Raw genomic sequence first — 15,860 nt, 5'->3', positions numbered from 1 at the left:
CAGTGCTTGGAGGACTGAGGCAGGAGGATTGCCACAAGGTTAAGGCCAATATCAGCTATATACTGAGTATACAAGACCCTGTCTCCAAAAAAAAAAACCAAAACCAAAACCAAACCAAAAACAAAACAAAAATCAAAGCAGCAAAAATAAGTTTTATGGGTCTATAGAGATGCTCAACAGTGTTCACACTTCCTGTAACTCTACCACCAGAGCATCTGACTCTCTCTTCTGTCCTCCTTGGGCACCCACACATAGACAGAAATAAAAATAAATTGGGTTCTCCAGGAAGCCTGAACTCTACACACACAGACACATACACACACACACACACACACACACACACACCAAAACAAAACAAAAAACCACAGGAAACTAAAATTTTCTGAGAAGGGAAGAAAAAAACCATCCCCAGGTTGGAGTACACAAATACCAAGTAGTCAGCCCTGAGAACATACATACAGGTAGCATACAGCTCGAGCAGCTTATATCTAGGAATATATATGTTTCTACATGAATATATACGTATTTAACAATTAATTAAAAGAAAGAAGCCATGAATTTGAAACAGAGAAAGGTGAGGTATATGTGAGGGTTTGGAGAAAGGGAAGGGAAGGAGGAAATGTTTTAATTATATTTATATTCTCAAAGAGTAATTTAAAAAGTAGAAATAAAAATTTCACATAAAATAATAATATTTAAAGTTTATTTAGCTGAATAAGGGCATATTGGGTTGAAGGAAATTGGATTTGAAGAAGGAATTATATCTAGCATTTCATTTTCTTCAACTTTGTGATACAAGGAAAAATTCATCCAGAAGTAATTATTTAGACCTATAACAATTGCATTTTTTTGAACCCCACAAAGAAACACCCACATAGAATCAATCTGATGAGTCATAGATGGTGAGAAAAACATGGGAAGGATGAAAAGATAGTTTGTAAAACACATCTTAAGTTACATAACCTCTTAGTCTTGAGAGGATAGGAACCTGAGCAGCATGGCTTGGAGATGTGTTTGTTCGGTGTGCTGCTATTGCGTGGTTGAAGTGTCCAGCTGTTCATAAAGAAGTCTGCCATTCACAGTTAAGGGCAGCCAGAGTAACTGACAGAAATGTGTGGCCATAACTAATTTAGCTTTGTCTCTTCTTTTAGCCATCAAGTTCTACCGTAGAGCTATGCAACTTGTACCTGATATTGAGTTCAAGATTACTTATACCCGGTCTCCAGATGCTGATGGCGCTGGAAACAGCTAGTGCGTATATAATTTGACAGACAGTAATGTATAAAGATAGAAGCTAAGCGCTTTTTGCCATTCTGACTCTGAACTTGCTAAGATGGTGATGCTGTTTCTGTTAGTATCATGTTTACTGTGTCCACATTTATAAGTAGACTTATTTAATCAGAGAAATTTTAAGATTTATATCTTGAGTAGATGTAACAAGCATAAGGTGATGAAAGTTTATTTATTTATTTATTTTTAAAAGATTTATTTATTATGTATACAACATTCTGCCTCCATGTATGCCTGCACTCCATAGGAGGGTGCCTGATCTCATTACAGATGGTTGTGAGCCACCATGTGGTTGCTGGGAATTGAACTCAGGACCTCTGGAAGAGCAGTCAGTGCTTTTAACCTCTGAGCCATCTCTCTAGCCCCAATGATGAAAGTTTTTAAAATTAAATTGACGATTATTTTTGAAAAGAATAAAGAATATCTTTCAACCTTCTGAAATCTATTTGAAGTAGAAAGTACTAAATAAATGTTGTTAAGCTAGTTGGTAAATATGATAACTATGCTTGAAGTTGGGTGATAGGTGTATAGAACGTCATCAGACTACTTTCTGTGTGTGAATCTTTTGACATTCAAAACATGTATCTTGTTAGGAAAATGCTAAACTATAGTGAGTTCATTCTCTTACTGTATATAGAATGAGCAATATTAAACCTGTCAGATAGCATTGCTTAAAAGCATAGGTGTAAGGTGTAAGCATTGAGAAAAGTCATGTTTCATTGTACCTGACAGCACTTCCATCAGTTATGAAGGAGCAATGATGGTTTAAACTGAGGAAAGATTAAGAGTATATTTCAAAACCAGTAATTTTTACCAATGTGGTTATAAAATTGTTTTGGCCTAACTTTTCTCCAAAGCCCAACTTGATGACATTAAAAAGAAAAATGTTTGTGCCCAGGAGGAAATGTCAGGGCATTCAAAATGGGCATTACAGGGCTAGGAATATAGCTCAGTAGAGTGCTTGCCCAGCATGCACAAACTCCAGTGTTTGATCCCCAGCACCATGTAAAGTGGGTGTTGTAGACAGACATTTCTGTCCTGCCTGGTTCTATAGCCATTAAGTCCCAAATAAACACACAGAGGCTTATATTAATTATAAATTGTTTGACCTGTTAGCTCAGGCTTATTTTTAACTGGCTCTCATAACTTAAATTAACCCATAATTCTTGTCTTATGTTTAGCCACATGGCTTGGTACCTTTTCTCAGGAAGGCCTTCTCATCTTGTGTCATCTTCATCTTGCTGGTGACTGACTCTGTCTTTCCTCTTTTCAGAATTCTTTTAGTCTGGTTTCCCCACCTATACTTCTGCCTGGCTACTGCAGTCAGTCAGCGTTTTGTTAAACTAATATGAGTAACAAATCTTTATAGTTTACAAGAGCATCATCCCACATTATTTCCCCTTTTTTTCTTTGCAAAATAAGAACTTGGAATCTAATCTCCTTTGTTTAGCTTTTTTCCCTGACCATTATCTGTAACAGTTTGTAATCAACACTCTAAACAAAGACAAACATCCATAATCCATTTTTGGGGGAATGTGGATGAAGTTTTCTGTGCTGCTTCCTGCTGTTTGGTTGTGCTGGTAATCTTGTGGGGACCCAAAGAAAATTTAGGATTATGGTAAAGCCATGACTGGAATATTCTGTGAAACTTGATCATCTCAGGCAGCAGCCTTGAAGCTGGTCTAGATACAGGAATCAGAAGAAACCACACCAGAGGTACTCTGAAATGTTGGATCATCTGGGCCATTCATTCCCATTGGAGATTTTCCAGGGGTTCTTCCTCGGTCAAACCTTATTATTCTTAACCCAGAATGACTCCACAGCCTCTCATTTTCTGTGGAAATAAAAGTAGAACCTCTTTCCCATAGTAACATTATCCTTTGACTTAAATTTTGAAGTCAGGATATTTTCAAAATATATAGGTTGGATTAATCCAGCAGCATTTATAATCAGATGTCTTAGCAACCGTTACTCCTTCCTCAGCAGTCAAATAATTCAAAGACAACACAATAACATACAGCATCTAGACAGATTCTCTCTGTAATTTCCATCTTCACATGGCTTGTTTTTTTTAAAACTCTATTTCTTTTATTTTTTATTTTTTTTAATTTTTGGGTTTTTGAGACACAGTTTCTCTGTATCTTTGGCTGTTCTGGAACTCTCTCTGCAGACCTCGACTGCAGACCTCGAGAGTTAAGCACGCAGCAGAGTGTGATGGCACATACCTCTGATCACCACCTTTGAATGTATAGAGAACTGAGGGGTAGCCTGAGCTATGAGACTCTGTCTCATTAAGGGGTAGGGAATCATTCGATAGAGGGATGGGGTTTTTTGTTGTTGTTGTTATTGTTGCTATTTGTTTTGGTGTGTGTGTGTGTGTGTGTGTAACAGGGCTTCACTGTGTAGCCCCAGCTATCTTAGAACTTACTCTGTAGACTAGGCTGACCTCAAACTCATAGAGGTCCACCTGCCTCTGCGCCCCCCCCCCCAAGTGCTGGGATTAAAAGTTTGTGTCACCATCACCTGCTTTATTACATAGAGTTTACTAAGGAATCATTTAGTGCTTTATTATTTGCTCTGTCATGAAATAATTAACTTACATTTTTCAGTATATATGCTTAAAATGACAAACAAAATGGTGGCCTTCATCTTTGGGTGTTTGCCTGTGGTGTAATTAAACTTTGTTCTTTTTCCTTCCTTCTTGCTGGTCTTCTTCTTCCTAGAACCAGTGTTCTTTAACACAGAAAAAATTAGCATTTAAGAATTGGATAAGCCAAATTATAGACATCTGCTGAAGTCAGTATTAATAATTGCCATTTTAAACTTTCCAGCCTCTGAGGGCTCTGCATGCCTCAGACAAACTCCTCCACACAAAAAATTCACTAAAGAATTTACACAAAATTTTTATTTTTTATTTTTTTTTTATTAAAATATTTTTTTATTTATTATGTATACAATATTCTGTCTGTGTGTATGCCTGCAGGCCAGAAGAGGGCACCAGACCCCATTACAGATGGTTGTGAGCCACCATGCGGTTGCTGGGAATTGAACTCAGGACCTTTGGAAGAGCAGGCAATGCTCTTAACCTCTGAGCCATCTCTCCAGCCCCTACACAAAATTTTTAAATCAATGTTTTCACTAATTCATAAAATATCTACAATTAAACTAATTAAATCTCAACACCTGAGCCTAAAAATCTTAACTTTTTGCATAATTACTAAAACCTTTTTGTTTGGGGAAGCGTGGTATGGTACTTTGCAGCAAGGCAGGACACACATTAGCACATCTTTTTACCGTAATAAGAAGGTGTGTTTCTTAGATGAGTTTCTGAAGCCGTTTGAAGGTGCTGTAGCAGTTTTAACAGTGTGCGCTTCTGATCTGAGGCTCTGAGTTCCCTCACTCCTCTTGTTGCAGCATGGAAGACAGCGACGATGGCAGCAAGATGGAAGATCTCTTGTCGTACTTCCAGCAGCAGCTCACATTCCAGGAGTCTGTGCTCAAACTGTGTCAGCCTGAGCTGGAGACCAGTCAGACTCACATATCAGGTGTGGCTTCTCGGTTGTTTTCACTCAGAAACACTCCAACCTTGGTGTACAGTCCGATATGATGGGCAATCTAGTTATGATAGAAATAGCTAGAGATGTAAATCTGTGCTTTTTGGAATCTGAAACAACAGAACTGGTAATGCAGGAGTTTGGGGAGCCATACTTTTTTCAGTGAAGCCCTTTGGAAGCTGGAGGAACACTGGTGCTAATAAACATATCAGGCAGAGTGTACAGTAGTACTCAAATGTTCAGAAGTTATCATTTTCATTTACTAAATACTGCTTATTTATGGGAGGACTGTTTAAAATTTTCTTAAATAAGAATAACTTTAGTCATAACTGTAGGCCGAGTTTTTTGTGGGGACTGCTGATGATCAGCTCTGTCCTGCCAGCCACCCTCAATAACCACAGAGACTTAATATTAATTGTAAATGCTTAGCTAATAGCTTAGGCTTGTTTTTAGCTAGCTTTTATAACTGGAATTAACCCATTTCTATTAATCAGTGGGCTGCCCTGAGGCTTGTTTACCTCATCTATGTACTTCCCATCCTGCTTGCTCTGCAGCTCATGGCTCTGCCTGTCTTTTTACAACATCCTCTCTGCCCCCCAAATCCTGCTTAGCTACTGACCATTTAGCTTTTTTTATTAAACCTATCACAATGACATATAATCACACAATGTAAAGGAATGTTTCACATTTCCCCCTTTTTGTCTAAATAAAAAAGAAAGGTTTTAATTTTAACATAGTAAAACTACATATAACAAAAACAGTTATCAAGTGAGAATTACAGTTAACAATATCCAGTTGATTTGTATTTGGCAAATTTAGAGAAAATATTCTATTATTTATCTTGTTTTTGTGAGTCGAACATTTTATACCTAATTTGCCTTTTATCATAGCTATGAAAACCTTTAAGTCTAAGTGTTTAGTCTTTAACTTGATCAAAGACCTCAGAAAGGTGTAATGTTACCTAATGACAGGGACATCTGGCTGCCTGGACAGTCAACCAAAGTTCTTTTGTAATGTTGGGACATCCATCTTTGGCTTATATGTCTAGTATTTCTGACAGACTTTCCTGAGAAGCAAGGAATGTCCTACCTTGTCTTGGCAAAGTTCGACAGTCGCTTTCTTTTGTATCCTGCTGGTCCAGTTTGGACAGCAACTGAGGCAAGGGGAGTTTTTTTTGCCCAAATTTTATCATAAAGACAGCAAACTTCATATGGAGGTTCTTTGGTATCGATCATCTTCTTTTGAAGTAAATTAGTGCTGTCAGGAACAGACATGTCTCACTGTCATGAAAAGCCTTATGTCATTAAACATAATAAATACCATATTACATAGGTCTTTGTAGTGTTTGAAGAACTTTTATCTATCTAAATACATCTGTTAACCTTAAAAACATAACCTAATGTGACTACAAGTTTGATTATTATTATAGATGACTACTAATCTGTATTTCCTGATTATACATTACATTTTAAAATGAGCTGCATAAGTACAATACTCCAAATAAGAGTAGAAACACACAAATAGTATAACAAAATTAACTTTAGATTTGTGTCACTAAATTAAAATCCATGCCAATTTAAAATATTTTGAGATCAATAGTTGTTTTTGGATTAAAGTAGATTCAGCAATCTACCATTTTATCTCATCATTTCTATATCATATTCTCCTTTTTTCCATTAAAAGAGGTCTTTGAATTTAACTCCTTTGTTTTGTTTTTTTTTCCTGACTGTGACCAATAACAACATGTAACCAACCCCGCAAACATTAGCAACATCCATAATCCACTTTTTGGGAATGTGGGTGTTTTTTTTTTAAAACTACTTTGTGCTCTCTGTCAGTGCTAGTATCTTTGGGGGTAATCTTAAGAAAATCAGGATAATTGTTAAGTCTGACTGGAGTAGTTTGTGAGGCTGGACCTTCTCAGCCAGCAGCCTTGAAGCTGTTCTGGATGCAGAATTCTAGGGAGACTGTAGCAGAGGCATTCTGAGATGCTGAATCACCTAGGCCATCCATTTTCATTGGTGTCTGGTCCCCTTGTTTTGAAAATACAAATAAACTTTAAAAGGTAACATACATGTCTGTATTAATCCAAGTATAGACTGTGTGTTGTACTCAGGCTAATCAAAGATGATTATTTTTTGTTTGTTTTGTGTTTGAGCAGGTAAAATAAATATGTGTTCTGTAGTTTTTCTAGGTTTATTTCTTTATGTCTGTAGCCAGGATTTTCAGGGGATCTTCCCTGATCAAACCTGATCCATATCAATGTGGAATCAACTCATAGCCTAAAAGCATAACCTCTCCCTGAAAGTAACACACTTTTTGACTTCCATTTTGAAATTGATAATTTTTTAAAATATATTGGTTGGTTTAATCTAGCAGCTTTAATAATAAAATGGTTTCTAAGTTACTATCGGTCCTTTATCAAGAGTCAAAAAATTCAAAACAACACAATGGCACAATAACATATAGGATCCAGACCCTGTGTATTTACCATCTTTACATGACTTAATACACACACACACACACACACACACGCACGCACGCACACACACACACACACACACACACTTAAGGACTTTATTGTTTTTAAACTATTTTTTATTCTATAACTGTATTTATCCTTTTTTTCCCTCTCCGAAGCCTGTGTATATTCTAAATTCACTGTAACCTATCTAGAGGTTTCCTTTGTCTGGATCTGTCTTAATATGTATCTGTAATCTTTTTTGTCTGCATGAGCAAAACTTAAGCCACTGTGTAACTTAGCTCATGGCATGTTGGCGGCTGGCTCCTCCCCTGTTGATTCCCTGAGAGCTTAGCCTCATGCTATAGGTGCCAGGGAGCCACATTTATGCCCCAACTCTGGGAAGTTTTGGGGTCCATGCTACCACTGAGAACTGCAATGTTGAGTATCAGGACCTCTTAAAAGAGCCATGACTTTGTTTGCTGCTAGCACTGAGCCAGGAAGCTGCCTCTTCTAGGAGCCATGCATCTGTTTGTTGCTAGCACTGAGCCTACCTGAGAGAAGGCAGTTACCAGGAAGCCGACTTTGACTCTGTTTTCATGTGTTTAGAATCTTTTTTAAAGCTTGATCTCAGATTTTATGTGGCTCTGTGTTGCCTGACAGTGGGCGCCATTTGTAGGCTAAGTTTCTCCGAATGACCACAAATCAGTTCTGTCCTGCCAGGCACTCCCAAATAACCACACAGAGATAGGAAATGCTTGGATTTAGGATTGTTTTCAGCTTGCCTTTTTTGTTTTGGTTTTTTTGTTTTTGTTTTTGTTTTTGTTTTTTGAGATAGGGTTTCTTTGTGAAACAGTCCTGGATGTTCTGGAACTCACTCTGTAGACCAAACTTGCCTTGAACTCACAAGAGATCTATCTGCTTCTGGCTAGGACTAAAGGCATGCACCACCACCACCTGATTTTAGCTAGCTCTTATAGTTTAAATTAACCCATTCTATAAATGGGTTATTAAATTAACCCATTTCTATTAATCTATGTGCTGCCCCAAGGCACATTTACCTCATTTACTTCCCATCCTACTCACTCGGCATCTCCTGGTGTCTTCTCAGACTCTGTCCTTCTTCCCAGCATTCTCTCTGCCTTGAAAATCTTACCTCACTACTGACTGTTTAGCTTTTTATTAAACCAATCACAGTGGCATATATTCACACAGTGTGAAGAATATCCACAGTTACCTATATGAATCACATTGTTTTTAACATTTATTTTAATATATTTTAATAATTTATTTTAATATAAAATAATTGTGCAGGGGAAAATGGTACTTTAGGTAGCATCAAATCTTTCCCGAAAAATAAAGATTCCCATGTATCAGTGTAGAAGCCATTGTTTACTGCTGGGTAGTTAGGTATGTTCAGTCTGTGTCTGAGCAGTATGAGGCTGTGATGTACAGGGTTCTCAGAATGCACAAGTGCACCAAGAGAATGAGGGAGTCACTGAAGGCTGATTTTCTGTTGCAGTCCTGCCTATGGAGGTCCTGATGTACATCTTCCGATGGGTGGTTTCAAGTGACTTGGACCTCAGATCGTTAGAGCAGTTGTCACTGGTGTGCAGAGGATTCTATATCTGTGCCAGGTACTCGTTTTTAGAAATGACTCAGACAGTAAGAAAAAGATGATAGCCTTTTGTCACTTTTGACAAAAAAAAAAAAAAAACAAAAACAAACAAAAAAACCTTGATGTTCTGAATAAAAGCTTAAATAGAAACTGTGCAAAACTGTACTTAATGTGATTTTTTTCTTGAATAACATTTAAGAGTTAGAATCTGCCTGGTTTCCAGAGTATAGACACTGAAGCAGATGTGGTCACATTGACTATTTCCACGGCTCCCATGACAGTTCAGCTGATGTGGAAGAAAATGCATTCACAGTGTTCATATAATAACTCTAAACCCATTAGGTGTTAATGACTTAGATTTAGCTCTACTAGACTTTTGTTTTGACTCCTTAAATTAACGAGTGCATACCTTAAAATGTTGTTGTATGAAGAGTATCATAGCGCAATATGAAGTCATTTGTATCTGATCCTCCACAGGTTTCTTATACAAAAATGTATACTTAGTCCTTAGCATCTGGAATTTATTTTATAACTTTAGCCCTTAAAATTCAAATGCATTGTTTTTAAATAGCCTAATTCCATTTAGAATCTAATATTTTGCACAAACTATTTGAATTAAAACCTGGATTTGTAGTAATTCTGTATGTTGGTCTGTTGCATAAATATCTACTAAGCAGTATTGGATTGCTGCCAATCCTTTTAAATTGGCCAACCAATCAGTATTACTTCATTAATTATAGGTGGGAAGACATGACAGTTTGGTAAATAAAGCAAAATTTCTGGAATGAAACTTGATATACCATCATAAAATGAGTAATTGTTAAAAGGAGGAAACATGGCGCTGGAGGAGTGGCCCAGTGGTTAAGAGCATTAGGACTCCGGAGGACCCAGACATTTGTATTTCTTTTGAGATATGTTTAGTTTCTTGCCCAAATTTTTAGTGATTAGTTATTTTCTTGGTGTTTAGTCAAGAAACAAATCTTGATGAGTTATTTGTGTATTTTAGATACTAATCCTCTTATCAGATATGTAGCAGGTAAAGATTTTCCATTCTGTAGGGATCTCTTTACTCACATGATGGTGCCCTTTGTTCTACAGGAACTTTCCAGTTTTATTAAGTGACATTTATCAATTATTGGTCTTTAAACATTTTTAAATATTTTTATTTTACGTGCATTGATGTTTTGCCTGCATTTATGATTGTGTAAGGGTATTGGATCCCCTGGAACTGGAGTTGCAGACAGTTGTGAGCTGCCTTGTGTGTGCTGAGAATTGCGTTGGTCATCTGGAGGAGCAGTCAGTGCTCTTACCGACTGAACCATCCCTCCAGATGTTAATAATTGTTGCTCTTACTGCCTGTACTGTCCCAATTATGTTCAGAAAGTCCTTTCTGTGTCTATTAGTTGGAGTGTATTCTGTTCTTTCTTCTCTATCAGATCTTGCTTGATTGAGGTTCTTGATCCAATTGGAGTTGAGTTTTGTGTAGGGCAAGAGATAAGGATGTAGCTTCATTCCTCAACATGTAACTATCCAGTTTGACTAGGACCATTTGTTGAATATACTATCTTTTATCCAGTGGGATTTATTTATTTTTTTAAAAAGATTTTTATCTATTATGTAAACAGGGTTCTTCCTGCATGTATTCTGCAGTACAGAAGAGGACACCAGATCTTATTACAGATGGTTGTGAGCCACCATGTGGTTGCTAGGAATTGAACTCAGGACCTCTGGAAGAGCGGCCAGTGCTCTTTACCTCTGAGCCATCTCTCCAGCCACCTCCAGTGGGATTTAAAAGTATTTTGAATTATAACAAAATATGTCTTTTTAATACAGCTTACACTTAATTTTTTGCATTTATGTGGTGTAGGTGAGTATGTATTCGCATGTATTTGAACACATGTGTGTCTGCGCATGCACAGACCTGAAATTGAGTAAGGAGTCTTCCTCCATCATTTTCTTTTTTCTTTTTTGAGACAGGGTTTTCCTGTAGCTTTGGAGCCTGTGGACTCCTGGAATTTTCTCTGTAGATCTGGCTGGCCTTTAACTCACAGAGATCCAACTCTCTCTGTCTCCTGAGTGCTGGGATTAAAGGAGTATGCCACCACTGCCTCGATCCTCCATTATTTTTAACCTTATATATTGGAGACATAGAACTTGCTTAGTTGGCAGGTTTGACTAGCTAGCTTGCTGTGGGGCTCCTTTGTCTCTGCAGGGCTGAGTGTGCCGGGTGTGTGTGTGTGTGGCAGCTATGTCCACCTAGCATTTATATGGATGTTGGGAATCAACTCCAGACCACATAATTGAATGATACACCCTTTACCATTGAGCCATCTCCTCAGCCTCTCTTATTTTCACTGTAAAAAATTCTGCTGCTATCTTCAAAATGTATTTCCAATCAGCCATTTCTTTACTACTGCTACCATTCAGCTTTGACCACTGTTTCCCCTGGTCTCAATAAATTTGGTGACATTCTATATGGCCTTGCTTTTATTCCTGGACCCATAGAATATTTTTTCTGTAACCACCAGTGGGTTTTTTTTTAACTTACAGAAAGAAATTGTATGTTTATTGTTTATAGTGTGATGTTTTAAAATATATTTGCACTGTGGGATGCAGCTTACAACTACCTATAACTCCAACTCTGAGATCTGATGTCCTCTTCTGGCCTCTGAGGGCACTGACACACCCTGGCGCGCGCTCTCTCTCTCTCTCTCTCTTTCTCTTTCTCTCGTGGGCATACACAAATAAAAGTAAATGCTTTAATTTTTTTTTTTAAAAAAAGATACCCAATAGTAGGACTCCTAGATCATATGATTATATTTGTAATATTTTAGCCTCTACCATCTTCAATAGTGACTGTACTACTAGTGTACATTCATTCCAGAAGGTACAGTGCTTTTCTCCCCATACTGGCTAATATTTGCCATTTTCCCCTTATTTCAGAATCTAACAAGAGACAAGTGACAATTCAACATGAGTTTTTAAAACAGTTTTTATTATATTATTTATTTGTGTGTTTGTATGTGTGTGGGTGTCCAAGTACCGCAGCATGAATGGAGGCCAGAGGTCAATTTGCCAGAGACAGTCCTCTGTTCAGGCGTTGTCTTTCAGTTGGAAAGTTAAGCTTCTTGTAAATAAGGTAATTCCCAATATGAGAGAATTTATTGTTGTCATTATTTTCTAGTTAGCCTGTAGTCCCCTTCCCCTCTCCTGTCTGTTTTGGGTAAGGTGGTTTTGCCTAACAGCATGTTTTTATATCCTGCTTTTTATGTTTAGTGTGTCTATTACAGGTTTGTACTTGGATTTACCATGAAAGCTACAAAAGTCATCTTAATAAATTATTTGAAGCTGATACTAGTTTGCACACAGACTCTGCCCTCCACCCTTTGATTCCACTCCCTCTATATTCAAATTCTTAAAAGACATTAAGACTTTATTTCACGTGTGCGAATATTTTGTCTACATGCATGTCTGCACCATGTATGTGCCTAATGTCTGAAGAGGCCGGAAGAGGGTATTGGGTCCACTAGAGCTGAAGTTCCAGATGGTTGTGAGCTGCTGTGTGCGCTGGGAACTGAGCCAAGATCCTCTGCGAGAGCAGTCAGTGCCCTTGGCCCTATATTTGACTTGTTGATGTTGTAGTTTGAACGTGAGGTGTTTGTGTTGTTCATCAGTACTGTTTTCTTCCCTCTTAGGAGACTCACAGGTCTGCTAGGGAAAATTTTGGGGCAACTGCTTTCTCTGGGAATAGCTCTACCTGTGTCTGAAGGGTGGTTCTCATAGGAACAGGACCAGGTGGCGTTTTTGTTTCTAAGAGTTTGTTTGTTGGTTTCTTTTAGGTTTTGAGGCAAGGTCTGGCCTGGTACTCACTGTGTAGCCCAGATTGGCCTCAAATGCAAAGCAGTCCTCTTGGCTCAGCCTCCCAAGTCCTGGTTCTATCGGCATGCACCTAATTTTATTATTTTAGCAAATGCATAAAAAGGTAAAAGTAATTTCTATATTAATAGTACTATATAATGTATGATATGTGTATGTTGCGTACTGTATAATTACATTAACCATATTTACTTCTGTTTTTGTACTAGGCAAGTACTTTTTATAAAACTACATCTTAGCATTTGTTATTTTGAGACTAGGTATGTAGCCTAGGATGGCCTTGAACTATATATATTTATTTCAGGTTGTCTTCTAATTCCAAATCTCTATGCTTCAGCCTTTGAAGTGCTAGGATTACAGATTAATGCCACCATACCTGGCTTATTTCTTTCTTCATGGTGGAAACTCAAAATTCTTGTACTCTTTGAAAGTACACAGCATATTGACCTTTATGCCCACCCTACTATGTCACAGCACTGGCCCTTCTTGTCCTAACTGTAACTTCGTGCCATTGATCAGCCCCTGTCCCCACCACACCCTTTCCTACTTCTCTTTCCAGTGACGTAAGCAGGTAGCCACCATTGTACTCTCATCTTTTATAGGATTGACTGCTAATAATGCATAATGAGTGCATAATGAGTGAGATATGTGGCAGTTGTCACTACATCTCTCATAACTTAGTGACCCGTAGTTCCATCCAAGTTGATACGAATTGTGTGATTTTATTCTTTTTATGTCTAAATAGTGTTGCGGTGTATATATGTGGTATGTTTTTTTTATTATTATTGTTTTTTATTGAGCTCTACATTTTTTCTCTGCTCCCCTCCCTGTATCTCCCCTCCCCCCTTCAATCCTCCTTCAAGGTCCCCACACTCCCAATTTACTCAGCAGATCTTGTCTTTTTCTACTTTCTATGTAGATTAGATCTGTGTGAGTCTCTCTTAGTGTCCTCATTGTTGTCTAAGTTCTCTGGGATTGTGGTTTGTAGGCTGGCTTTCTTTGCTGTGCTATGGTTTTTAAAGTCCATTCTCCTGCCGTTTGTTATCTATGTGAACAGTGCTGCAGTGAAGTGAGGTATAGATACCTCTATACACGGATTCATTTCCTGTGGATGCTTACCCATTACTGGGATTGCTGCATCATGTGACAGCCCTGTTTGCATCTCTCAAGGAACCTGCGTGACTGTACTAGTTTATATTCTTCATATGGAGTATTCTTCATGAAGTATGTGATACCAATGTTTTGTTTGCCTCTCCCTGATGATTAGTGGTATAAAACACTTTTTTCATGTTCCTGTTTATCATCAGAATATCTGTTTTTGAGAAATGTCTGTTTAGATTTATTGCTCATGTTTTAATTAGGTTATTGGTGTTTTTTGCTATTGAGTATTTAGAATTTCTTAAAAATGTCACCTCTGTCATGTGCAGATTTGGCTAGTGTGTTTCTCCCATTCTATAGGCTGTCTCTACATGTTATTAGATGTTTTCTTTGCTGTGTAAAAAGAAACCTTTTAAATTATTATATTTGGTTATGTGTTCATATGTACATGTATGTGGGCAACATTTGCCATGCCTGTGCAGGCCGGGGACAACTCATGGAGTCAGTGTTCTCCCCCACCATGTGGACCCCAGGGACCAAATTCAGATAATCAGTTTTAGTAGCATGTGCCATCCCTTCTGAGGGATGGCATCCCTTCTGAGGTCAATGGCATCCATTGACCCAGAAAGAAACCTTATTTTGAAGTAATCTCTCTCATCTCCTTTGTTTTTATTTCCTGTACTTCTTGGAAACATTTTTCCCCCATTTAGATGGGATATAGAGTTGGCTGGGGCATTGGCTCTGCTTAGAAGCTTAAATGTATGACGTATTTGTGATTGATTTCTTTGGCTCTGCTTGATGTCAGCGGTGTCTTCGAGCACCTGATCGTCTAGACTGCAGTGAGTCACCAAGGCAAGATACAGCTTTACAGTGGGCACAGACTCATGTGTCCTCAAGCTCCTCTGGGTCCTGATTGTATGAGATGCCCAGAGGGCTGTCCTTAGGTCCGTCCTGACAAGCACCGGCAATACCAAGGACTGTGATGCCCACAGCTGTGGTTCTTGAACCATAGATTTGAAAAGGACCTTGTCACAACTCTTAGGATAGATGTGGGAGATGCCTGGACTTTGGTGCCAATGTCCAGTTTTGGGAGCCATGAGGTAGGATGTCACCTTGCCTAGATTCCATGTGATAAAAACCAAATTAGTAGTGAGGTCTGTGGCATCAGTAACCCCAGAAGTTATAGGATGCAAAGAGACAATTGTGGGTGGCTCTGGGACTTGGACCTCTGAAAGCCGCTTATGGGAACCAGGTCTCAAGTGACAAATACAGGTTATCTTTTGGTACCAGCAGCTGTGGTCCCATGTACACAGACCTTATGGGGCTTATGTGGGTAAGAGTTGGGTTTGTGATTCTGGTGTGTCTATACTCTTGGGGATACCAGATGTGGTGGCTGTACTAGATCCTTTGGGTTGAGTGTCTATGGTTCTGGGACTTGTGGTTTTGGTATCTGTTGTCTGCAGGATGTGGATAAAATGTCCCTAGGTCATGTGGGGCAAACATTGGTAGTCAGTCTTGGAAGTGCAGGGCATGAGTAAGACAGGCTTGGGTCCTGGCACTACCAGTGCTTTTCTGGCCCCAGCAGCTGCAGCACCAATGCTGTGGACTGGGGAGGAGGTCTTTCCTAGTTTCTGTTGGGGAGCCCCATGTGTATGACAGCTTTGGGGGTTTCTAGAGCGATGGGCACAGATGGGACTTGCGGTAGAGTTCTGTCACTGGCAAAATGTGTGAGATAAACAACTTACAAGGTTTATTTTGGGTGATGGTGTTAGTCTTTGGTCTGTTGCTTCGAGGCCTGCAGGAAGGCAGAACGTAATGGCTTGGAATATGTGGTGTGGGCAGCTGTTGACTTGATGGTAGCTGGAAGAAAGGGGAGGAAGAAACAGTGTTCTGTTAATCCTTTCAAGGGCACAAAGCTTCTACCTGCTAACATTCTGCCCCCTCCCAGTAGCCTTTAACGTGA

The 15,860-nt window shown here is 38.7% G+C and overlaps 1 protein-coding gene across 2 annotated transcripts in view; it reads left to right on the top strand.

Moving 5' to 3' along the window:
• Positions 1–15,860, top strand: part of Fbxo9 (F-box protein 9) — a 33,849-nt gene that overhangs the window by 9,834 nt on the left and 8,155 nt on the right. For both annotated transcript variants that reach the window (XM_048424380.3, XM_048424381.3), the window contains exons 5-7: positions 1,152–1,251; positions 4,705–4,835; positions 8,828–8,942. In XM_048424380.3, the coding sequence (XP_048280337.1) occupies positions 1,152–1,251; positions 4,705–4,835; positions 8,828–8,942 (346 nt within the window). The remainder of the gene's footprint in view (positions 1–1,151; positions 1,252–4,704; positions 4,836–8,827; positions 8,943–15,860) is intronic.

The sequence above is a fragment of the Myodes glareolus genome, chromosome 4 (assembly GCF_982192425.1).
Source record: "Myodes glareolus chromosome 4, mMyoGla1.1, whole genome shotgun sequence".
In the NCBI taxonomy this organism is placed as follows: Eukaryota; Metazoa; Chordata; class Mammalia; order Rodentia; family Cricetidae; genus Myodes; species Myodes glareolus.
The sequence above is the reverse complement of the archived record's forward strand: the minus strand, read 5'-3'. Positions and strand labels throughout refer to the sequence as shown.